This window comes from Cryptomeria japonica, chromosome 10 (assembly GCF_030272615.1).
Source record: "Cryptomeria japonica chromosome 10, Sugi_1.0, whole genome shotgun sequence".
Taxonomy (NCBI): Eukaryota; Viridiplantae; Streptophyta; class Pinopsida; order Cupressales; family Cupressaceae; genus Cryptomeria; species Cryptomeria japonica.
The window spans coordinates 480,027,630-480,055,210 of NC_081414.1; the positions used below are offsets into that span (position 1 = coordinate 480,027,630).

At 36.2% G+C, this 27,581-nt stretch overlaps 1 protein-coding gene across 1 annotated transcript in view; it reads left to right on the forward strand.

The window, feature by feature from the left end:
* The window catches only part of LOC131039429 (uncharacterized), a 28,317-nt gene extending 1,147 nt beyond the window's left edge, over nt 1-27,170 (forward strand). The window contains exons 2-4 of the mRNA XM_057972195.2: nt 12,668-12,759; nt 13,906-14,019; nt 26,682-27,170. Of these exons, the coding sequence (XP_057828178.1) occupies nt 12,668-12,759; nt 13,906-14,019; nt 26,682-26,882 (407 nt within the window). The 3' untranslated portion in view covers nt 26,883-27,170. The remainder of the gene's footprint in view (nt 1-12,667; nt 12,760-13,905; nt 14,020-26,681) is intronic.
* The last annotated feature ends 411 nt before the right edge of the window (nt 27,171-27,581 follow it).

Below are 27,581 nucleotides of genomic sequence, written 5' to 3' on the forward strand. Positions count from 1 at the left end.
AAGGGATTAGTACAGTTGGGTGACACCTTGATTCCTATACCTGGTTTGTATGGGATTAACAGGCTATAGAGCTTAGGGGTCCAATTTTTTCTCATCCAAAATGTGTTAGCTCATCAATTCAGAGTTATAGACTTTAGTACCTCGTTTACACAACCTGCTTATAAAATTATTAGTCTGTTGCTAGGTAACTCAGTGATTCCCACCCTAATTATAACTGTTTAAAGCCACTTTAAACATATGCATGTTGCAAGTTATTACAGAGTGATCACATCTTAACACCAGCTCTCAGAAGGAAACTGCTAAATTCTTTGCATCTAATAAATCGGTACAGCTTAAGAGTAACCATGGAGAATATTACAGAGTAACATGCAATCAAAAGTAACATACGACCATGTTGTTCTACTATTATCATTATGTGGAGATTACACTGTTCATCCATCCATAACTAACAGGAATGTTCTTGCGAATTTCCATGTCACACAACCAAGAGGCACCTGACTAGGGATTGAGGTTGCTACAGAAACTACTATCATTAAAAAACCCATCGATTTGAAAACAAACATTTCCTAGGAGACTACTACATGTACAGTAGTCCCAGGGTGCCTACAACAGTTCTTTATTATATCATGCTATGGCAAGAAGGGTAAGACAGCATGCCATAGTTGGGAAAAACATGCTTACTAGTCCTTTTCTCTCAGTAATTCCCAAGGAATGGCTCTTGTTTCCAAAATCTTATTTCCAGAATCCACAGTAACCATATCTGTTGATGGAGATTAGATTTTAAGTTTTTAACTGTTAGGAGTTTGCATGCCCACTTAAGATGATGGAGATTTTCAGTTTTCAAACAGAAAACCCCAAATAGCTACAGAATATCCAATGATAAATTTTCTTTTGTTTGGTATTCCTAACAGACAACTGGTCTGCTCTAAAAACCATACTTTCAGAACTAAATAAGAATAATTATTGATCCAGGCGGATATGCTCAAACTAGTTTCAAATTCCATGTGGCACCTCATAGAAGTAAATCAAGATTTGGTTGGTTAATATGTTTGTTACGGGATTTGAACCCCTAACCTCTCTCACCTCCTATTTTCAATGTCCAGCATTATACTACGAGATCTCTGTTGCCTTATTTTAGAGGCGTGTTTTATATAACAAGTAGCAATCCACATAAAGGGGATCGTAGGGGATGAAACCCCTAACCGCCTATCTCCTGCACTTGTCTCCAAACTAATCAGTTGCGATTATTTCGTGATTAGTATAGGCCTGGTTCATATTTAAACAATGCAAAACTTAAAAAGGCTAAAAAAATGCAATGCTTGTTAAATAAGCCAAAAATAATATGTAGCCCCTACTAATAATGTAAGGCTCGGGAATTAGGGGGGATATATATTTTTATTGTAAGCCCGAAATTATAAGGGTCATTGTTTTTAAAGGGGCAGGTTTATTTTTGGAGATTTATGGATGTAATTAGGAGATATGGGGATATTGTAAAATATTATTGTTTAACCCCATTTTAACATGTAAATTGTATAAAAGGGGGTATGTTGTGATTTTGAAGGAGAGGAAATTTGGTGAGAGTTTGAAGAGAGAATTTTTGGAAAGCTAAGCAATTTGGAGAGCTAGCTTGTGATAGTGAATTGTTCGTCTTTGTGCATTGGGAGCTTGAAGTCAAGCTTGTTGTACTTGTTGGAGAAGGACTTTTGTAATTCATTGTCGTCCAAGGAGACATGAGGAAACTTTGTGACTCTCTGTAAACTCATTTTTGGAGCATAATTGGATCGGTCTCACCCAGTTGGGCAGACCCGGAGACGTAGTCACCTTGTGGCGAACTCCGTAATCAAATCCTATTTTGTGTCTCCTTTCTCTTCCTCTCTAGTTTTTCTATTTCATCACTTCAATTTATTTGTAATTAAACAATTATGTACATGCTAATTTCAATTTGTTAAGTATTGTAATGTTAGCATTTTTATGCAATCAGTCATAGATCCTTAATCAGATCAATTATGAATATACCTTTATGGGCCTCTCCTGATCTTAGCACTTGTTAATTTGTGATCAGTCTTAGAGAGGGTGTCTTTCTATGTATTGTGCAAGTCTGGAGTAGCAGGGAAAGGATAAATGAGATACTCCTCTCCATAGTTGGAAAACTCACAAACTTGGCAGCCCAAAATTTTGACTTGGATTCAAGGCTCAGCAAAATTTCAGTAAAACTTGGCAAAGAAAAAAGATATACTTACAAGAAAACAAAAACTAATGCATTTAGAAAACATTAGTATATTCTGATCATCAATTTCTCATAATTAAAAGTTTGCATATGCCATAATAGTCATATAACCCTCAGACCGATAAATTATGCATTCATTATAGGATGCAGAGAGTTTTTTGTTTTTTTTGACACTTGGTGAGTTCTTTATAGGACTTGGCCAAGAGTCAGTGAGTACTCGGCAGAGACTCAACACAGTTTTCTAGTTGACTCACAATTCATGTCTAGTCCACATGAGTTTTCCAATTATGCTTCTCTCCTTTCTGTATTATGAGTATTATGAGGCCTACAACTCCAACACCTTGAGGAAGTCCTTTGTTTTCTATTCTAGTCATTTAGCATTTGATCCCTCGGTCTTAGTATAAAAGACAAGCTTAAGTACCCGGAACCTCTCATGACATACCTTATTTTTGTTAGGCTTAAATTTTCTATTCACCTTCCATATTCGAAGGTCCATTTTAATTTAACTATTCATAGACAATTAATTATAACACATCTGCGAAGGTCATGCAGTGGGGAAAATGGGATGCCTATGTGAGGGTGGGCACATATGTACTTATTTATTATTCTCCAGGATTCGGAAATATTGTTGTAATGACGCATTGAATAGAGGATTACATAGAAAGTCTCCTTATTTAGTGGGCATGGAATGCAATTAGTGCTTCACGGGAGAATGCTTGGGAGTAACATAAGTCAACTTGCATAGTGGAGGTCAATGATGCTTGTGTAAAATAGATTTCCTATTCCAAGATGGCTCCACACATGTGAGGGTCATGAAAATTCATACCATGGTATCTTGGGAATTTGTTTGGTCTCATGGTATCGTGTTTGGTGGTTTTTTGGGCCTTCTTAAGTCTATATATTTTTATTGGAGGCACGGGATGGGATGTAAGAAATATATCTTGTAGGGTTATGTTACTGGTTTTCTTATGCAAGAGGAGTGTTGATCACATTGAAGTATTGTATATAGAAGCTTTTTGAATATATTGCAACAATAAAATATTTGGTAATACACTGAGTTGGATTTTTTCTTAAAGGGTTTTCCTAGGGCATATCTGTCTCTTGTCTTCTTGTAGTTGCTTTTATTCTTCTTCTCTCATTCTTTCTTATTTCTAATTGTTTGATGAAATTTTTGTAGATTTGATTTCTGCAATGTTCTCCTTGAAGGGTTAATGGAAAATACCTACATGTTTAGTAGTTAGCGTTATGCTAAGTTTAATTGCAAAAAGGTTTGGAGGCATTTTTCCTATCAATTTTATCCACAATATAATATAATGTATGGGAGTTTAATGTCATTTTCTGTTCCAAGGTTTTAGCTATTTTACTTGTCGGCGTATGATTCCAAGCAAGATCACCATGCTTCCTACCACCTCTTCTACTTGTAAATGCCATTTTGTTTTCATAAAAATAGAAATAAACTGTGTTCCATGGCATTTTGGGGATGGTAGGGGGATGGCAATATATACATATTTACTTATATTTATACATACACGTGTATATGTACAGAGAGAGAGAGAGAGAGAGAGAGATTATAACAGCAGCAATAAATTTAAAATATTTAAATATATCGTGACGGCAATATGACTATAATATAATTGATAATAACTGTTAACAGCAGTATAAAAGCAATAAAATTAATCATGACAACAGTACAATGTACAGCAATAAAACTTTTGATTTCAATTTCATTGTTCAAATTTTAAGTTGAAAGTTTGTCTCAAACTTCGAAACATAACTATGCTTCATTTGGGCCATCAATATCAAAAGAGCTATCTATGTCACCCTCTGGCTGAAGCTGTGGTCAGTCAATGGAAGCCTGGCCAATCCCTTTTGCCTCTCCCCTTTGCCAATCTGACTAATGTTTTCAGGATCAACATCCCAATGTGTTTTGGAGTCTGTCGATACTTAGTAGTTTGTTGATAGTGAAGTCTCAAGGTACTATGAATTGCAACTAGCTTTTTTTTGGTTTATAGGTAAGTTTGTTACTCTTGATTGAGTGGATGAAACCATAGGTGGACCAATTCCTCTTTGCTATAGAGGAACTAGTAATCTATGAGATTAGACAAATATAAAGTTGCTTCAACTCTAATGTGTCATGAAATTTCCACTATCTAATGGGGTTTTCGTGCAATAGTGGCCCCATCTGCCCTAGCTTCAAGTTTTTGAATGTAGGACCTTGAAGATTGGAAAATTGAAGCCATTGCTCCCAAATTATAGTTGCCTCCTGAACATTATACATGTTACAGAGTTCCTTCATAAACCCCTTCATTACGTCATCATACTTGGAAGAAATAATCTGGCCAGGTCTAGGCCTGTGCCACTTGGGATTAGGAGCATAGGCAGCCATATGAAGAGGGGTGTTTATTGTGTTCCACCTTTTTGTGACAATAAACATGATATGCTCCTCATAGAATTGTAAACTAGGATCCTTGTCACGAATTGTTTGCCTCATTTGATCAAGCATAATTAAGTACCTCAAAAGTCCCACAAATCTCTTCCAGGTTTATATTGACATAATTAAGTACCTCAACAATAGTTGATATGATAGAGCAAATATATCTGCAAGAAATATTTAAAAGATTTCAAGACATTAAACAATATTAAAAGTTCAAATTTTAAAGTAAATAAAATATTAAAAAGAAAGTAGAAACATATGAAGTAAAAATTTCTTACCTGGCATTGGACCACCAAACATCAACAAATACTATTTCTATCACCTTTTTCCTCTCTTCACAAATTGCCATGGATTGTAGAGCATTTTGCACCTCCAACATCCTCTCCAATAAAATATAATAATGAGCATATCTAGTCTCAATTGGTTTGAGGATTTATTTATTTTTGAATAAAATCAGATGAATGCAAGTGAAGTGTGATGGTTATATGCAAACATTTGTATCTCTCTAGCTTTGGTCATTGTGCCAACTCTTTCAAAACATTATTCAAAGTGTGTGCACAACATGGAGTCCAAAAATTATGTTTGAAAGTGCTCTCAACCATCAAACTAGCTAACTTACAAACACGAATTGAATTTATAACCTTACACAACATCAATAGACCCAATCTCCTCTGTGGCCTCCTTCAAAAGGCCAAATCGGCAATGGCATCCTTATGTTTATCAAAGCAATCAACAAATCTAAGAAGGTATGGACTAGCAGGATATGTAACAATAATATTAATCAATGGTTGATGTTGAATACCAGTCCACCCATCAATGACAATGGAACAACCACTTCTAATCCTTGTCTAACATCTCTTCCACTAATATGTTCATCTTCGAATATTGTTTGTCAAAGAGGGAGGTACACAATTTGTGTTTTTAAGGGGAAAATAAAAGGATCCATGTGCCATTGCATCTCTCAACATACCTTTGAAATAAGGAGACCTTGCCAAATGAAATGGGATGGCATGGGAAAAAAAAACTTGGCCATTGAATCATCATCTGAATCAATTTTTTTTCAAATTCAATAATGCTACCATTATTTTTTTTCACCTCCAGTAGTAGTGGCCTTTCTCTTTCCTCTATCACAACCCTCTCAAATTGATATTTTGGAATACTCATCAATAGATTGCAATGGTTTGGATAAATATTTGTTAATAGTTCTAGACTCTAGTAGTTTTTTCCTCACTCTCCCCAACCAACGTTGCCATTTTAACCTATTGTTTCAATGTTATATCATCATATTCTCTAATGCCATGTCCACTCTCACCCAATAAATGGTGTGCAAATCAACTATAGCTCCCGTGTGTTGATGTGTTTTTTATGCACATGCAAACACATAATAAAATACCAAAGTATCTTATCCTCTCTTGATCAAAGTTTCCCTGAATGCTGAAGATTTTGCCGAAGGATCAATCGAGGCAACTCCAAGGTTCTTGTATGTAGGTTCTCTACTTGTGGATAAGCTCTTGCAGTATGATGTGATTTGCTGGAATCACAAAGGGGACTTACGTTGATGACTTGAGCGTTTGATTTACTTTGGATATCACTAGAACGTGGGTCTTTACTGATCCTTGATTTTTAAAAAAGGAAGAAAAGGATAAGGGTTGGAAAGGAATCTAATTCTAATGCTAAGAATGTAGGAGCAATAGATGACCTTTGATGAAACTCTAACTAAGTCTTGCTTTGACATGCTATGATCATCTCCACAAGGTTAGTGCGATCTTCTAAGGATAGCTTTATGATGTTCAGATCACCGCTACAAGCATAGACACCTTGAGGTTGATGCATATCAATGAAGAAGCGATAATTGAAGTTAAGCTTAAGTTGAATGATTCCAGTTGACTACGCAAGGCAAGTTTGCAATCAACAAACCACTAGTAGTATGGATATTACAAATTTCACCATTGATCATACAAATTCTTTCCACTCATCTAATAACATGAAATTAAATTTGAGAAGTATAGAGACCATGCAAATTGTAGAATCGACACATAGAATTCACCATTCCTTCAATGAAGTTTACATGTCTTTTGCAACAATGTCTTGATAACAATATTTGCCTTCTCTTTCTACTCTACTCTAAAAACTAATTGCTCTTGAACTACCACTACTGACTATTGACTATCTCTAACTATTCACCGACTATTAACCTTTACAAATGAAGAGCCAGGGCTTTATTTAGAGAACCCCTTTACAAATTGATGGCTCTGATTGACTTAGAATCAATGGCTAGGATTACAAGATAGAAAAACCCTAATTAGGGTTTGTTACAACGAACTCCTCTAGCCAATGAGAAAATTACATTCAATGAGTGTGAACCAATAGAAAGCAGGGGTAGGTACACCGAAGTTTATGCCGTCCCCGATGAGTCAGGTACATTGAATCTGGACCTGCTGAGGTGGACCAATCTGACTGGAGGAAAAGTGACTAGGATGCCACCTTGTCTGACGTTTGTATCTTGGTTGATCCTCCTCTGTTCTTGATGCGAAGAAAGATGTACCTCTTAAACTTCCATGTGCTTGATGAGGCTTCCTCACTATCAAGTGTTCTTTCTCTGGTAGCATGTCTCGCCTTGAAGTGTTGGTAAGGTCATTCTTCTCTGTCATCATGTGGTTCCTTTGTGTGGCCAAGTGAAGGTTTTGGAGATAGCCTACAACTCCGTGAGCACTTGCAGTCTTCCAATGCTTCAGAACACCTTGAGTCCTCCTTTATGCATTTGGAATGTCCTTGCTGATGATGGGCTTGTAATAGGTCGTCCTTGTCCTGGCCTGATTTTCGTCCACTTGCAAAACAAACCAAAAGGTGATTAAGGACACATAATAAATTCATTCTAACATAGCATTTCCTACCTTAAATCATCAGCAAGAAGGCATTAGAATGAAATTCGCTCAAGATCCTCTCCAGGGACAGGACCTATAATAAAATTCACTCAGGACCCTTAGGAAGGGTCAGGAGCGAAATTTGCTATTTTGCTCAATTTAGACCTCATTTCATCTTTTCATAATCTTAGGCCTAGCCTTCAAACCTCTTCTCATCATAATCTCACAACTAGCCCTTTGCCTAGCTCAAACAAGGTGAAAAATAGGAGTTTCAAAGGATTTCGCCCTGGACCCTCTGGAAGGATCAGGAGTGAAATTCATGATTTGGTCTAAATTCCATCATTTCCTTACTCTAAATTTCCTCCCAAGACCAGCATACACTAGTCTTCTCTCCACTAAGGCCTAGGAATCCATCTCTTGGCCTTCATCATGAGCAAACTAGGTGATTTTGGGAATTTCGCTCTAGACCCTTTGGAAGGGTCAAGAGCAAAATTCAAGATTTGCTTGTTTTCCTTCACCTAGATTCATTCTTCATACCTTGCTTTCCTTTGACTTTCAACTTTAGATCCCTCTCTCATGAAAGCAACATTTGTTTGATCCCTAAGAAGGCCTGAAAGGAGAAATTCGCTCCAAATTATGGCCAAGGACAAGACCTTTAGAGAATTTCGCTCTGGACCCTTTGGAAGGGTCAGGAGCGAAATTCAAGTTTTAGTTCAATTCCTTCATATTTGATGGTCACAAGCTATTCAAAGGTATGCTTAAGGACATCTTCAATCTTAATTCACCCTGATCCACACTTGGCTTGACACAAAATTGAGAGAAAAAGGAGATTTTGGGAATTTCGTTCTGGACCCTTTGGAAGGGTCAGGAGCGAAATTCATGTCTTGAGCTCATTTCTTCATTTTTTCAACTCCAATCCACCTCAAAAGGCAAGGACACATCACTTCACTTCCATCCACGCCATAAGAACCAAGGTCTTGACCTCATCTAGGGGGAAATAGGTGTTTTCAAGAATTTCGCTCTGGACCCTTTGGAAGGGTCAGGAGCGAAATTCATGATTTACGACAAAATCCTTCACTCCTCCACTTCTAATCACTTCCTAAGGCAAAAACATGTCAATCCACTTCCAAATATGCCCGAGGAACTAAGATGTTGGCCAAAACAAGGAAGGAAATGAGGTTTATGGAGAATTTCGCTCTGGACCCTTTGGAAGGGTCAGGAGCGAAATTCACATTCTAGGTTGATTTTACACTTCTTTGATCCAATCCCCCTTCAAACTTGATCACACTCACCTCTCCTTACCACCATCAAGTCTATTTGCCATCTACTTAGCTCAAAATCCTCACTTTTCAATGCCTTAGGCCAAATAGGGGGTCAAATTGAGGATTTCGCTCTGGACCCTTTATGTGCGAAATTCATATTTTGAGCTAATTTCTAACTTCCTTTCTCCTTCCCATGCCTTGGACATAACTTCTCAAGCCTCCTTCCCTCATGATCAAGTGAATTTGCTCCTCAAGTTCGCATTTAGTTCAAGGTTTTGTGAAGAAATAGGGTCATACAAGAATTTCGCTATGGACCCTTTTGAAGGGTCAGGAGCGAAATTCACCCTTTGGCTCAAATCCTGACTTCATTTTCACATTTCTTCATCCAAACAAGTGAATTGCCTTCAATAATACCTGGGACATGGATTAGTTCATAGTTTTGATCAATGTAGAGTGTCCTATAGAGGAATTCGCTCTGGACCCTTTGGAAGGGTCAGGAGCGAAATTTGACATTTTAGCCTCTCCGTCAGGATTCATATATGGAATATAACATTTAAGTATAAGACTTATACTTTAAGTTATATTCCATATATATTGTCAGGATGTTTGAGAGTGGTTTTGGACCTCCAGGAGTTATAATGCAAAATCTAGTTTTTGGAGGATTCTTCAATTTTCCAGACTTAGTCAAATTTCAGGACATTTAAAGATCAGGATGACATTCCAGACTTCTCAAGGCGAATTCACTCCGCCCTTGATGTAAGGGATGGGACCTAGGAGGACATTATGCATTCAACCAAGGTTTGATTTATCAACTTGAAGTGCGACCAGATAGTACACAAAAAACACCCTAGGAATGATCTAAATTACCCCTAATCACTCAATTGACCTGAGCTCTTGAGTAGATCCACCTGACTCAAGCAGAGCCTGCTATCCTAATGAGCCCCCTGGCGACCCTCCAAATGCAAAAGGTCAATAGACAAGAACTTAGAAGACCAAGAAAACTAACCCTAGAAAGCAAAAGGTAGGGGTCCCCATTTGCAATGGGGCGATGTGTGAATACGTCACAACACCGTGATAATTAGTTTTGCAAACATTACACAACCAATGCTTGCTGCTCCCTAAATTGTTAATATTATTAGTGCTTAAATTGGTGGGAAATGGTAGCAATAGTTTTTTGTGTTTGAAAGGTCCTTTTGTAAATTTTTAATGAGAGGATGAAAGGCATGCAAAACAGCCTTGTGGAGTTCCAATAGAACTTGTTTTGGATTTTCAGAAGAACAAGAACCACCAACACTCCTTACAACTTCCATTCTATTTACTTATTCATTGCCCATCTCATTTACATTGTCATCACTACTATGAGGGTTCATTTTTTAATGTCAAAGTTGCTACAAAGGTTTATGGTGTTGTTATATTGTGGAAGTTTCTGCGTGACAACAAACTGAAAAATATTAAAATTAAAAAAATAATTACAAACTCTCCCTAATAGGCTAAGTGTTATGTATGAAAAAAAATAAATTAAAAAAACTAATCAAAGACTCAAATCATAAGTACCTTAATGATTGAACTAGCGAACCCCTAAATTGTGAATGTTGATCTCCTTAAAATCTACTAAAATGATTAAAAGCTAATAGCACTTGTTGAGTGACTATTGCACAAAAAACAATTGGCAGCGGAGCTTTAAAAAATGTAAATATCCTCCAACAACAGCAATGCCAGTAATGTAAAGTGTGTTGTAAACAAACCTGCTAATGGAAAATTTTCATGGGAGGTGCCTTTGTCATTATATGATTATTCCTTATTGTGATATAGAGTTGAATAAGGGGTGTGGAAGGTTTTGTGGGACCCCATGCCCCTTTTAAACCAATATATTTCCTTGCCAACAGACAATTTTTTTTAAAAAAACATAATAATTTAAACTTTGATATCAAGAATGTTTGGCTACCTTTGGAACGATTAAGAGATGTCTCTGATGTCCTTGGCTGCCTTAGGGATGGCTAGATGGCCCCTAGACATTTCCTTCAAATACATTGTGTTTTTGAAATGTTTTAGAAGTTCAACAATTTTTGGGGCTAGCCAGGGATGTCCCTTGTCATCCCACCATACCTGAAACACCATTGGGGACAAGGACAGGCGTTTGAGGGCCGATGACATGTCCCCCATTAACACAAGAAATAAACACTAGCAAAATGGAATAAACAAAAAAAAACACAAAAATAAAACCCTAGTAGTCTATCAGTGAGTACAAAATATTTTGAATAACGGCACAAAAACTAGTTATTAAACTCTAGTAGTAAATAAAAAATAAAACAGTAACTACTAATTTACTAAACCCTATCACAAGACATTTATAATGAATGCACCAAAGAAGAAATGAAGGCAGAAGACATTTAGATAGAGTTGCACTATCTCGTAGTTGAGATACAAAGAGTGTAACTTCTTGGCACTAACTACACTATAGATTATAGAAGCTTATTGTGATGATAAGCTTCTCCTAAATCTAGAGGATCTCTTGATAAATGTGGAGGTATGTGAAAGATCAAGGCTGTGGATAGATGTTGTTTGAGGCTTGGGTATTGGTGGGTCAAATCCTATCTCATTTCACACACTCATTCAATGTGCTTGGAACCCCAACTGTTTTGGAGACATTTAAAAATTCTTAGATAGGGTGTATATTGCAGAAATTTTTTTTGGTGAAAAATGGTTGGTATCCCACTACATTAAACACTCTCTAACCACCATGATCTGAGGTGAGAGTATATGCGGGTAGTAGTAGTAGTAAGCCATTAAATTGTTTCTGCTGCTGTGGAATGTGGCTTTGGCAAGAGCTTTGATACCACTTGTTAGGATCTCACCTACAAAATATTAGCATCAAAACACTAATATGCAAAAAACCAATACGGTGCTCATAAAAGACTAAAGAGCTACAAATATAAATATATTAATAATGGAGAACGGGTATCATTGACCTCTTCAAGGGGGAACCTTCTTAAGAGCAAAGATTTAATACAAAATATGATTTCAGGATGATCTTCTCTTTATTACAACCTGAACATATAAAGTCCCCACAAGAAGTGACTTATGAGGTGCAATCAATGTGGGGTAAATTGATACAATGTAATACTAGCTAAGTGACTAAACTATGATTATTACAATGCTTAGAAATTTAGGATAGAAAAGTTTAGGGCATAAGGGTCGTAACATATTAGTTTTCTATGAAAAGGTTGTACTTTGTATATGTTATGGACATGCGTTGTCAAAATAATCACTACTTATAGATGAATGGCAATTGGTCGGCAGGGCATGCCTGACCCAAGTAATTTGAATAATTACCAAACAAGTGATCTACATGGAAGCTTTGTCAATAATTGGTGATGGTGGTGTCACTCACATGGACTGTTGAGGTTTTATCTTATGCCTGAGAAGGATCCAAACTATTCTTTTTAATGCTGTAGTTACTTAACATATGTTTTATTGCTTTATGCTATCATCCCATTAATAATTAGCAGCAGTAGTGTTGAATTTAGATGAAAGATTTCAGACAAACTTGTTGAAATATCTACAAAGCAAAGCTGTTTCTCATGTCTTGAAAGATTCATTTGTTTTGAAACCATGCTCATATTTGTGCTATATGAACAAGTATATTCTGTCTGATGCTATTTCTTATGTCCAAAAATAAAACTAATATGTTCATGAAAAATGCACTTATATTTGTCACCAAGGATACATAATCCACTAGCCAAATTTTATGGTGAGTTATCTTTATGGAAAAATATGTTAATGGAGACGCTGATATGGTGACTGATTTGTTGTCTTCAATTGATTTAAATATCTGGTTAGGGCCATCTGTAATCTGTGTTTGTTGCTTTCTGGTAATCAGTTCCACGATATATCGATGAATTGGAGGAGATGCTAGATGAGAACATGCTGCTTTCTTTCAACACTGAAACAGAGGATGGTAGTCTTGAGGAGGTATGCTTTGAAGGTTCTGCTTTTTTATGTTATTCTCATTAAACTGTTGTAACAAAAGCATAAAAAGTTCATTCCTAACATGGCAATTCCTGGTGAACTACTATGTTGGGTTACTGTCAAGAGGAAAATCTGTGAGTGACCACTAAATACTTTGCTATACCATTTCCAGCAAGCTCACAAAGAGCAGGAGACTAATGATTTTGTAGAACAAAGTTGTCAAGTTAAAAACAAAATGACCGAGACTGTTTGTTCCAATTCTATAAAACTTCAACAAAAACATTTAATGGGGAGAAAGCCACAACTGAAAATCTTGAGAGTTTTGAGATGAAATTCTTGGTTTCTTACTTCTCTAGTTTTTGAATCTGGAAGCCTTACCCACTAGAATGGGGCTTCAAAAATCTTTAAGAACATGTTAGGTTTTAATTAGAAGAAAATGGCACGATCTTTGAATTAATGCTTTCCTCAGCATCTCCTTTTCCCCTGTTATGCTCCAATTACCATAGAACCGGTCTCTTTTCATGTCATTGAAAAGAAGCTGGTATTTGGGATTTTGCAAGGCACAAATCTTGCTAGCTTCATCTCCTATATACATCAAGTTCTCTGGTTTTCCTTCTGAAGCCTTTCTTTTGTTAACCCTTTTGATTTTTAAGTTTTTGCATTATTTTGGAATTGTATGCTCAGTTTTTATATGCTCGTTTCACTGTTATCAGTTGGCTCTGTATTTTGAGTTTCGTTAACAGATTTTGGGCACACCGACATCGATACAATTTCCTCCTCCTTTTTGTGTTGGCCATAATAATTGTTCATTTCAGCCAGGACTGTGTTTGTTTTTGCTTTATTGTGATTAAATTTGTTGGGCCTGTGCGTTAGAGCATTTATTCCATGGTATTAAAACAATGAAATTTCATTTTCTCTTAGAAAGCTGTTGGAAATTTTATTTTTAATTAATGGGGGAAATCTTATATGTGCTTAGCAGGCCTCTTGTTTTAAGGTTGGGGGATAAAATTTTGAGACCTTGTAATCTGAGAATCTTTCTGCCTCTAATATTTTTTGCAACAATGATTAACACCATGTAGATTATGCTTATTGGATGTTAAGTAAGCTTAGCTCTGGCTTTTGACAAGTTCTGACATCAAGATTTAGCAGGTAGCAGAACAACTGATGTTATTGCACGAGGAATGCCTCCAAGGAAACTATGAAACAATCAGTAAGCTGCAAATGTCTGGGTCAGCCGTGCAATCTATTGCCCAAAGTCAACAGGTGATGTATGAAGTGCACATGTTAATTGATGCTAGAATAATGAATATTATTGATTCCATGGAATTCTGTATATCGTACCTAAATCCAGCATTGATACAAATATGTTTTGACAAGTTCTTCACTTTCAAGGTATACACACCTTCAGACAATTTTTAACCTTTAGGGTGTACATCTTAAGTTTTTGGTGGAGCAATTCATGCCGTTTATGAATTACTATGTCAATCTACATCATCTTAGGATTTTCTGTTGATTTTTATTGCTATACTGCGCAATTTTGTATTTCAAGGCAGGATTGTTATCATCGATGTTTCTGTGCATATTCTATTAGTAGTGGATTTTTCATCTAGTTATTTTCGAGAATTTCTACTACATTTGGAATTTTATAGTTTATTTATTTTTTGATAAGCTGATGGGGGTTCTATGGGGTACTCACCCAAGAAAAATGATAAGAAACCAAATTGCAAACAAAGAATGACTGAAACTGCCTAAACACAATGGGCCGTAACAAACAGCCATCCCAGCACAGACAGCAAGACATTAACCAGCAAACAACTGATTAGCCAACTGATCCGTCTTCCGAGATTGCAAAAGCACTTGAGAGGAAGCCTTCTTCCTAGATAGAGATTTCTTTGAAGAGACCATATTCCAAACATCTTCCTCTGAACATCTGCTTTAAGTGCATCAATTGCACTCTCGTGATTAACCAATCTACCCAGGGAACCCAGAATGAAGATACTGAAGGTCTTAAATCTAAACGACAAATAGGAAGTGGAGGTCTGGGTTGGGAAATATTGAAGAGAAGCCAGGAAGAGGATCAGGCAAAGCATCCAATAATGGAGAAGGCCACTCCTCCACAAAGAAACCTTATGTTGAATAGATGGAGCCAACATGACTGTGGAAGGGAAATATGCAAAAGGAAGCTCATTAGAAACAACCATTGGAAGGTCTGGAGGGGTAAGGAAGTGTGGGAACCAAAGGGCCACTAAGCACTGCATCAAACAAGGGAAGGCCAACAGAAGAAGGGGGCTCCACAGCTGAAGCAGGAAAGTGTGAAGGAACCAAAGAAGGATGCCAAGACACCCTAACTGAGGTTTTGACTTCCTTGCAGCAAGAAGCCTAACAAACAGTTTTATGCTTAACGCTTGTACAAGCTTCCATCAAATGGTCGAAGCTGTAACAATTAGGACAAATAAAAGCCATCTTCTTAGAGTCAAATTGTTGTTTCCAAATACAGTCTTCTATTTGAGCCAAATTTTAGTTGACAAACCTTTTGCCATCTCTACTTGAATATGGGCAAAGGTAGGTTGAGAAAGAGAATCAGTCTTTGCAGAAAGAGCCATGAAGGTGCTGAGAGTACTACCAATGGTAAAGTTGATCTAAAACTATAATGGGAAATAGGGCATTTTGCCCCAAACTGGCAGCACCAAGAAATATCCCAAAAGAGGTTTGAACATAGGATACCATGGCTTTATTAATGGAATAGCCTTCCCCTCATACCATGGCCCCTTCTTGTGAATTTTTACTTGGTCATTTAAGGATTCACAATAGATAACATAAAAAATCTAGGCACAAGGATAAATATCAACAGACATTGAGAGAGAGGGTATCCAGGTTTAAGAAAACGAAGAACGAAGGTCAGACAAGCTAGGCCAAAGATGGTCAAATCTGCAAATCAACCCCTTCTCAACATACTGTGCTTCTTTGTTGAAAACATCAGAATCCAAGATGAGCAGATGGATTTTTAAATCTGTTTTGCAGCTCTATGGTTAGAAACATCCTCCTTAACCACAGGGTGGGCTGGATTCACAGCTGTCCCAGCTACATCTGCAAAAGAGTGCTGCAAGGGAACCATGACAGCTCTCTCAAAGTCTTTAAGGTCCTTCGCAGCTTACAGGGCATGGATGCCAACAGGAACTGTAGACATTGTTGTCATAAAACCACTACCATCAACACTGGCCAAACATTATTTTGCATCCCACTTGGAGACACAGGACCCAGAAATGAGAAAGCGGTTTGGCTTGTCTGGGTGTTGTAGGAGCAGCTGAACCAACTGATGTAGATCTCCACCCTAACTCCAAGATTCCATCTAAACTGTGTTTGACTGCCACAGGTCACGAAACTGCTGGAGGATTCAAAGACCCAACATTGCAAGCTGCCACGGGAATAGCATTAGGGTTAGCATGGAGCATAGAAGCGGGTTCCATGTTTTCAGATTTATATAGTTTATTGAATTTAACACATTTGATTGTTAAAATAAACAATTGCATGATTTATTGTAAAAGCTATTTATTATACACCAATAAAGTGAATTGTCTGCCCTTTGTTATTGCCATATTTGAAAATCTCTCTCTTTTATCAAATCAAGGGAAAAAGTTGTCTGTATTCTAACCTGTTATGTATAAATGTTATCTAATATCATGTCTGCTGCATGTGTGTGTGCATGTATAAGATTGAGCTTTCTATGTGGTTGACACTTTTGCTATATGGAAAGGCGTAGATGCAAGAACAGGACAATCTATTGAAATTCTCACAATAATTTAATTTCACCGAATGACATGTTTGTAGAGTATACACAAAACTGGTTCCAAACTTTGCAATTAGAATTTTAGAATTTTATCAGCCTTCTAGTTTATAACTTTATATACACCTCTAAAATTGAATCTGATCTTTTTAAAGAGAAATAGGATAGTCAATGAAAAAATGAAGATATGAAAGATCAGCCATGCAACATTTGAATTTCAGTGAAACAAAAGGGCCTGGTGCCCTGAAGAGAAACAAGGTCTCTTGTAGAAAGAAAAGAGTAGAGCCGAATAAGAACCAAAGCCAACAGGTGGCAGAACCAATAACTAAAAGTACATCAACCTGTTTTTAAGCTGACCTGGGCATTTTTACAACTTTTGAATTGAGCTTTTGTAGTCAGGGTGCAAACAGCTTCCAATTTCAGAGTCCTCGAAGCATTAAAAAATCATAAAAATTGGCATTGCTAATATATTAAGTTCAGTTGTTAGAGGCCTTGGATTTCATGCTTGTACAGTCGTTTGCATCAGTAGTGCAATAACACACTATTGGCAGGTGATTCCTTCCTCTGTTCATTGTTGTACCCAAGATGTAGGTGAAGCCCATATGGGTGTTCCATGTCTCCTGGAAATGGAAAATGTATGTGGCATGGACTTAACCTTCATTCACATGTCCATGTGGAACCTTAGAAAATAATGGAAAGTCAGTCAAATAATGACAGTAAAGTGGTAAATATGAAGAGATCAAAGATGCCTACTTTTGAGGAGTTGAGTATTCAAAGAGACAATTCGAAAGGAATGAGGTAAGGGAAGTGACTTACATTATCTTTCAGGACCAAAGCGGTAAGAGAGTGTAATAGACATGAAAGCAGTAGAGGAACATCATAGAGGTCACATTCTCGGACATGTAACAGTGTGAAGCTACCAATGACAGCCAGTGCAAAGAGTGAACCTGCCAATGGTTGACTGGGCAGTGACCATGTCAAAAATTGATATTATGATATTTTCAAGCAACTATTTGCTTGACACAGAATACTGGAAATTAGATTGTTCTCATTCTTCTTACAACAAAATCTAAACTAGATTGTTTGAAAGGTGAGGTGAGTTAAAGCCTTAATTACATTGTTCAAAAACTTGGTCTCAGTAGAAATTCATCAGGCCTAAAATTCGACTGACTTGGGGTTTGGAAAATGTTCCAAACATAGAAGAAAAATATTTTGAAAAAACATGCATATTACTGAATCTATTACTGATTTCCAGTGTTTATTTGAGGGGGAGGGCATGGGATACATACATACATACATGCATTCATATATATATATATATATATATATATATATATATATATATATATATATATATATATATATATATATACATACATACATGTATATATATATATATATACATACATGTATATATATATATATACATACATACAATATATATACATATATATATATATGTGTGTGTGTGTGTGTGTGTGTGTATACACACACACGGGTTTTATTACTAGGGCTGCAATGCTGGTTTTTTTGTTTGTTGGAATAGCGATAGACTGTGTTAGGTTATGTAATATGTTTTCCGACAGCTACGCCTGAATACAGGGCTGTTAATGCAGGTTTTGTAGTATGTTTGTTGTTTATGTAAGGTTGTTGCAATTATGTGGCCCCATTAATAGAACCCCATGATTGCAAAAACCTTACATAAACAAGAAGTCTACTAACAAACCTGCATTAATATATTACATAACCTAACACAGTCTATTGCTATTCCAACAAACAAAAATAATAGCATAGCAACCCTGGCAATAAAACCCATAAGTGCAGAGCAATCAGTATCTCAAGCAATGTAGAGACACCCCAGCATGCGCTACCAACACAATCTTGAGCTGTGTTCCATCAATAACATGCACGGTTAGGAGTCCCATTGCATGGCATTGTAACCAACTCCACCATAGGCACCACTTGATTGATCACATTCTTTAGACCTTTGGACTTTATACCATCGATTATCTTAGCTCCCCATATGGAACTGGTAAGAATCTCATTTTCTAGTAAAGGCATGGTGTATTCGCTCGCAACCTCTATAATGCCTTTATGGTGTGAGACAATTATGTTTTTCATAACCAATTGAAGATCTTGGAATTAGTGTCAAAGGACATCAAGAGATGAATCATCTTGTTGTAGAATTTGTTGAGAGTTATGCACATCTTGAACAATTTGTATGAGATTGTAAAAGAGGAGAAGAGACAGGTGAAGACAAAGGTTAGGGGATTTTTTTCAGGAGATGGATGAGTGGATGGGTCCTCAATACCAGGATTCTTAGGAACTCGCTCTCTTGAGGTTGATATTTTATAGGAAACAATCCTTCCAAAAGGGGGATCCTATGAGGAAGTGGGAAAAGTTTTTTCTTGAATAGGGTTGACAAGAGGCCCAGAACATGTAATTTGGGCTTACTTTTAAGTGGCTCTTCTTCATGACTAAGCACATTCAAATTGGAAGGCCCTTGCATAGGAGGTTTCCTTTGACTAGCAACTATCTTCTTTTGCTTGTTAGGAGGTTTGGAAGCATCATCACGCTTATAGCATCCTTCTTATCAAGACTAAGTTCTTTCATATTATTATTGAGCTAAATTAAGCTCCTATTGACTTATCTGCTTATTGCCTTTAATGAATAACCTTCTTCATTTGACTAGCTGGGCTTGGGGATTAGCTGTTTGAAGACACCCCTTTGGTTGTAAACTGGATCTAAGTTATCTCAATTATCAGATTTTCTCTTGGGTATTTCAGCAATTCCGAATGTCCTGATCTGGAAAACGATAATTCTTGAGAATCTTCTCATCATTGCAGTCAGCCCAGAAGTCTTCCAATCTGTGTCGATATCTGAATGACAATCTTGCATTCTATTCTATGTGTCCTTCGAGATGAAATACAACCTATGTATCATGTATGTATAAGTTGAGTTTAGATAACTCATCCTCTTGATTTCATGAATGAAGAAGAGAGGAGCATTAATATGCATTGAGGTTTTTGGGGAATTGAACACTTGGCCTGTGTTTTTTGGATAAGACTTTGTGGATTTCACATAGGTGCCTCGTGAGTTCTTAGAGCACCACCTTATCACGTCACGCTTAGGCAACCTGAAAGGTGCACCTATAAATCCTTTTGCACTAATATACGTGGAAGCTGGGAATTGGGTAAAACATTCCCATTCTGTGATGGTGGCTAGGGCTTGCAAAGACATACGTTTATTCAAATCATTTGCCACTCACCTAGTCAAGTAAAAGACAGACATTTCTGACCCTCTTAAAAAAATTTGAAATTCTTTGAATTCGAATTTTTGAGGGTAGAATTCATATACTTGTTGCTGTTTAGGAGCAATTACCCTGTGTCTGATCAACTTAGGAAAGATTGTTCTTCTAGCCATAAGGTAGACTATGTAAGAGGTCATTAAAAATTTCTTGCTTTTTTGCACCTTGGATAGCTGTTTGTGCAAGCTATCACTGATAAATGTTTTCCATTCAATCCTCCCTTCGTTCTCTAAAACAGTGGCAATAAATGTGAACATCCAAGGCTCAAATCCTTTGGCACTAGGATTAACTGCTACCTTGTTGAAGTGAGTTATCAATTCATTGATTTTTGCTTGAAAAATCACTTTTGAAAAGTGCTTTGTGTTGCCTCAAAGTGGATAACCTAGCCTTTGCTAGCTAGTTCTTATTTATTAAATTTGAACAAAGGTTAGGGTCTAAGTTGAAAAAGTTCAAACCTAAGGCAACTGTCAAAGCAACATACTCCACATGATGGGGGATTTGGAAAGTCTTCTCGATGCTCTCCAAGGTGATATCTAGAAACATGTTACCTGCAAGACCAATTGTTTTCCTCATTTGGGAGATGTAATACTTGCCACGTGTCATCAGCGATTCTAGAGATTGGGCAGATTTAGGAAAAGTAGCAGCTTAGACTATGTCATTGTTAGCTATGCACCTAAATGAGCTGTCTTGTCATCTACATATACTCTTTTTCAGGAAATTTTCCATATCTACATGCCCCACGTCTGTGTCTAACACTTAATTCAATAGAGATGTGATCTTTGATTGGGTACTCATCCCATTTATCTCTTAGTCACGTCTTTAGACTTGGGAGAGGTCATATGCAATGAGCAAGCAGGTAGTAGGCTTGAGATGGGTGTTATAAGGGAATAGATAAGTAGATCAAGCTTTGTGGAAGTGCAAAGTGCTGAAGTAGGTTAATGGTTTGCAAGTTTTGCAAAGATACATTGGAGGTTCGCAAAATTGCAATTGTATAGACTTCATGGAAATGGGAGTGCAAGAGCAAGATAGCATTTTTTTGGCATGTCTTGCAAATTTGTATGTTGGGTCTACAAACTTGTAGGATAGGCGTTGCAAGATTACAATGACCTAGAGTAGCTTGTTAAAATGGAAAAAATACTTATGTGCATGTAAGATCAATAAATCCTTGATTGATTTTGAGGTGGAAGAAGAGAAAGCATGATTTTCTATGCACAACGAAAGTTTTGCATTTATAGATAAAGAATCCATGGAAAGGGAAAGGGCTACATAAGGATAATGGTAGGAAAAGTAAGGCAACTAAGACTAACAAGAGTCAATCCTTGGGTTTGGCAAATATAATGAGGTTAAGCATCATACATGAAGAATCCATAATGTTGCCCAAATCAGAGCCTTTCCCCATAAAATCATAAACTAATATCTTTATGTTTTTTTTGAGCCAAGGAAACAATGGTTTGAGGAAACCCTACAATTTGGAGGAATACCTGTAAATGTCAATTAGCAAGCAGATTTGTGTGGTTGAAGTGGTACAAATGTAAGGATCTCACTTGATCAAATAGATCCTAGATGGATCTGATTGTGAATCTATATTGGGATGCTTTGCAATGACGAGGAAAAACTTAGAGAGCTCGAAAAGGAATGATTGAATGTGTTAATGAATCGTGAAGGTCCCTTGATAAAGATTTGGGTCACACAGAGCTGCCATTAATGTGTTTCTACTTTTTGATTTTTGTGCGTTCAATGCTATTTTAGGATCAAGGGTTGTGTGAGCATAGTTTTGCAAAACAAAGGGTTAATTCCACGGGCAAGTGGAGAGGTGAATAATTAGAGCAAGAGAGTGGATTGCAAGTTTGAAAAGACGTGCATTTTTATCATGGTTCCACATTTGACTAAATTGATTTTATTCTTTTCAAGTGGTGGTGATGAAAGGATGGGTGGAAACACAAGTTAACTTTGCAAGATATGTGTGACCATGCTTTACTTCATCATTCCAATTGTCATGTAGAGAGGTGGGAGCTTGAGATGCGGAAACAAGCATATGATTTGCAAGAGTTGGAAAAGTATGCATGCAAGGGAGAAGTCAACATGAAGCCTAGACCTCACATCCAAATACACAAACATTTGAAGTGCAGAAGGCAAGTTGGACTAGCATCACATGCATGCAAGATTTCAAACTTGGCAATACATCCTATTTTTAAGTTTTTGTAGACTTATGGGATTGGCAAGCAAATCTGCATCTACTTGTAAGGATGCATGTGAACTCCACATCTCCACAGCATGCATTTTAGGAACAACACTCTCGGTTTCTTTTTAAAGTTGAAACTTAAGGTTTGCTAGAGTGACTCATGGCCTTAACTCAATAAGAGACATGCATTTAATGACATTGGTCAATTATTAGGTGAACAAGGCTTGGAAGAAGGAAAAATTAACTTTGAGAACCACAATGTATGTAGACAATTTCAAAAAGACATGATAACATGGCCACAGATATGGATCTTGTAATCTACAGATAATCTAGAAAGTATTGCAATACCTACATATACAATATAAAATAATATTCATCAAATAATTACTTGTCAACTAAAGCAACTCAAGTCATATAATCACCATATACCATTAAAATAACAAGACACACAAAATGTCATAGTTAATAATTACTTGTTAACTATGTAAATGTCAATCTTAATAAACATGACACATAAAATAACTAGAATCGAAAGAGTCGCATAAATGTGTCCAAGTCGTAGCATCATAGTTCAAACTTAAATGTGTTACAACATCATTATATAACCTTATTTATTTGGAATGCATAAATCTTGTGAAAATTGAGGAGACAAAATAATTATCTCATAATCTAGAGATGCTTTTTATATGTCTACAAAAAGTGTGTTGCCTATTAGGGCATTATAACCCTCCTTATACTCCTTTTTTATCAATAAAATGCAAGGCACTATATACAACAACAAAATTCTTTGTTCTCCTAGAGGTAAATTTATTTCCTTTGATAGAGTGGATAAATCTCTCTATAGACTAGTTCCTCTTAAAAGGAGATGAACTAGAAACCTACAAAAGGAGGTGAGTGACAAGTGTAAATAGCAATGATAGAGACCAATATAATTATAACTAGCTAATTGATTTGTTTTGGTCCATGGTTTGTTCATGTCCCATAGAATCATTACATCTGCATGACATTCACACAACAAATTGAAAGTGTAAATTGAATTTATTACATGGGTTTAAAATGCAAAAAAACACGACACTTTGAACCTTAAACCTTAAAGCTTGACAATTATTTTTTGAAAAAACTCAAAAAAGTGAAACGACACAGATTATTTGATAAATTGTATTTTAAATGCATTTAATAGTCCATATATTTTCACATATTACATTTAAAAAAAATTGGGTTTGACCAATTAGATGGGTCAAAGACATACTCATTGACCTGACATATCCCGACCCTTAGTGCTGATTAAGTGCGATTAATTGTTTGTTTTTGTAGTTTGATGCTTCTATGGTTTGTTTATCTTTGTTAACTCTTGTAGTCATCAAGTTGATCAAATTAGATCCACTCAAATCCAATCGTTGTAGCATTGTTGGCATTGTACATTTTCATTGGGGCCTTCATGAAGCTCTTTATTGTTGTTTAGAAGATTGGGAAACTTTATTTTGAGTAATTTATGATTGTGTGTGAACGAACAAAGTAACAAAAAACTTCACCTCTTCCTCACAACTCCAACTTATTCTATTAGACAGCCAATGCAGATGATCCTGATGTTTTTGGTGATAAATTGATTAGTGCATCTATTGATGATGATATTATGCCAATTCAACTAGGTGCTCCTAACGTCTTGGATTTTTTTGAAGCTTGTAATATCCCTTTTAATTTAAAATAAAATGAAATAATAAACCCCAGCTCCACAGTTGTAATAATGTGCATAATATATATAAATAATAGCTGCTGTTTGTAAGGTTATTTTAATTCAAACTGAGATATATTGAATTCGTGCAATAGTGATCTCTATGTGGAATTTCTTTATGAAATTGTGGATTTGTCCTCCAATTCCAGACCTAGAGGGGTTTCGTCCTTAGGTTAATTGAACCATAGTTCATGCTCTACAAGGCGTAAAATTAGAGTATAAAATGTTTCTCAATAATGTCCTCTTCTCCTTGTTTGGACTATCTTAAATAGAGTATTCCTCAAAAACTCACTACTCAAATATCTCTTAATTAAAAACTCATTATAATTTCATTTGATGATATTATTTAATGCAAGTGGCTGCATTTAAACTTATGTCTTCTAGTGGCTGCCTTTTAATTTCCATGATTTTTTCCCCCTTATATCTTTTTGTCTTCTTATGCTTAGGATAAAAAGCTGCGACTCTTGTCCTTTGTCTTACTTGCTGATTTGGTCGTCTTATTCAGCACCTAAAATCAGCAGCTGTTTAGAGTGCAATTCTTTGTTGTCTTGAAGCGACTACTCACGGTTGCGTCCCTTTTCAAATTCTTCTAATCCTTCACACATCGCCTTTACAAAATAGTAAATACTAATATTTATAATTGAATTCAATGAAGTATACTTGTAATACAAAAATAGGAATTACCAAATTGATTTGGAGGATTTTAATCTAGGTTTAGTTTCAAGAGGGGACACTATAAAGCTTTAAAGTCTTTACTCTTGATTGTCCTTGATAAAGAACACCTTTAAAATTTTGCTTTCATGTCTTTTATTGTTTGACTTTGGTAAGTTTATCGTGATTTATTAGTGTGGGCATCTTTCTATATAGCTTTCAAATCTATTTAGAAATATTTACCTATCTTGACAGTCTTGTGGATTTATTTCTTATTTTAAAATAAAAATCACAGATTTATATTATTTGAACTTAATCACATCATTTTTCTTAATTTTATTTTAAGGGGTGAACACTTTTAACCTTGAACAATGAATCAGTGTGGTCACAAATGATGGAATTCATCCCTAATATAAACACTCAACAATAACACCCCTGTAGGGTTTGAACCTTAATGGCAAGAACAAAACCATCACAACTTAACCATCACACTATGTCAATACCAGCTGTTATTGTTTTCAAATTTTGCAATTGAGAACTTGTTCCAAATTTTTTCTTTGCCAAACTAGAATACTATCACAGACCTTGTGACTTAGGACAGGAGTATATGATTACTCACATGTACAATTTGCACCAAGTCAATGCATAGGAAAATAAATTCCAGGAAAGAGAAACTTTCAGAGGGAGAAGCAGAAGGGGATTAAGTAAAGCGATACAAAGAAGTCTGGATGAGAAAGGTTGACTGTATAGAAGTTAAAAGAGAACAACTGGATGCAGAATTCCAGAAATGAGAAAGCAATGATTTAAATTATGTATAATCTGCACAGTAGTCTTTAGCAAGAGGCTCCAATTCAAGGATATTATGTAACTTGATTTATATTGCTTTTTAGTTTATAATTTGGAAATCTATCAGTCACTTGGAAGCTGCTGCAGTTGCAAGCCAGGCAGGCCGGTTTCTAGTAAAGTTCTGTAATTACCAACACAACTGCATTGTATTTTAATTTTAATATCCAAACGTTATATGCTGTGCCTCGTACTCGAATTCAGGATGACCTAATGTATGATATGCAAGAGAAATATTATCAGGAGCTATTTTTGTGAATTATCATGTAACTAACTTGTGGCCTGGAGTTACAGTTTGAGGCAAAGGTTAGCCAGTGGTTTATGTATATCTTCCAAAACAACTGTGTTAAAGATTTTAATTAGTCATAGTCCATAATCCAAATACTTTACATCAATCAGAATGCACGCTGAAGGCTTAGTGATAAGTATCTCTCATGCACAATAGTTGACAACAGGATTAACTGGTTGAACTGCTGGACCTACACATCACTAATAGTAACTATAGAGACCCAAGAGTAAGAGTTGGGGATAACACGTGAATTTAGATCCAGGTTTTGATCTAATGAATTGGGTCATTTTATAAGTAATACATGTTTTCATTGTGTATTATTTGTCTGTTGCAGTTGTGACTGATATTTTTGCCATTGTTAGTAAGTAAATATTCCTGCTGGCAGGATCCTTTTCCGGCTAATAGCAATAATAACTCACTCTTCAAGCTTATTTTCTTTCATCCAGAGATGGAAGGACAGATGCTTGCTTCATTTCCATTGGAGAAAGCAACGTAGAATTTGATTTATATAGGACAAGTAGATGGGAATCAGTGATCTGGGAATAAGTTGACATGAAAGTCTAAGGTGAAGTTGAGACATAGATGTGTGGAATGTTTACGTCCTGTATAATTGGTGCTGCGGCACACTGTTAAATCCTCTAGAGCTTTGATTTCTATACTCAAGCAGACATAAAATATGGTTTCATTATCTCGCTCATGGTTCTGCAATGGGCCTTTCTATCCAGTGAACGTTTTAATTTTGTATTTTGCAGGGAAATTATTAATTGAAGGAACATTTCCTAAAGTGAAGAACTAAAAATATGTGAATAACTTCTAAAATTTATATTTTATATTTTTTCTCTCTTACGAAAGGTCAAAAATTGCCGAGGCAATCTTCATGATGTCTATTACAAATTATATTGCTGGCATATTAATGACATAAATAATTAAGTTTTAAAGCATGGCTCTCCTGTATATAGTTGTTGATGGTCTCTTGAAACATTTCATGCAAGGAATGCCCTCTTGCATTTATATAGGTCAGTGTATCATGTATTTGCTAATTTAATATTAACTATGCCATCTTTTATTAGTTCTCGGTCAACTGGTAAGAATTACCAGCTATACTGACATTGTCAACTTTTTTGTTGGCTATGCCAGTTGTCAAAAGATGACTCGGAAGATGACAACTCAAGTGAGGAAGGTCAGCCTACATTGGAGATGGATATAGATACAGACCGACAAAATGCAACAACAGACAAAGTGGAGAGCTCCACAGCAGATAACCTCAATGAAAATGATATCGCAGATGGATGGTCAGTTGTTCCATCCAGACGGAAGAGAGGACAGAATAAGTCATGAAAAGTTAGTACTGAAAGGTGACTCATTATTCTCTACTGAATTGGGCTCGATGTTCCCACTCATGTATAATTCATTAATTGGAGTCTTTTGAGCATATAGCTATTGTTCTGCTCACCCACGTTGGCCAGTTTTGAAATCTTGCAGAAAATTATTTATCCAGAGACTCATTATTTGCTTTTGTAGTGTTTGATGGCATTCAGAATTGATATATTTGTTGCAAAATTCAGTTGATCACTTGTTCCTGTCTGTGGAGTTAATTTATTTATTTCATAAAAATAATTGTTTTTATACTGGGATTCAGTTCTTGATGTGCTTGCTTAGCATAACAATTTGCATCATTCATGGATCTGCTTTTTTCCCATATTAGCCTCTTAAATTAGACTTGTTTAAGTTTATAAGAACAGTTGTTCCTGTAGTGGGTTTGAATTCTTGATATTTTTTACTCAAAATATAACAATTTACATCATTAATGGATATGGATAATATGTTCATTTAGTATGAGTTGGCAAGGACTGTTAAATTAGACATCCACTGTCTGATTCAACACAGATTGCATGCTTTTAGTTTGGATGTAGGAATCATGCAGCAGCAGTACATCCCCCGTTTAGTGTACTGGGTAGAATCACGCAGCCGAAGTACACCCTCATTTAGTGTGCTACAAAAAGGGGCAGCATTATACGCTGGTTTAGAATACCAGGA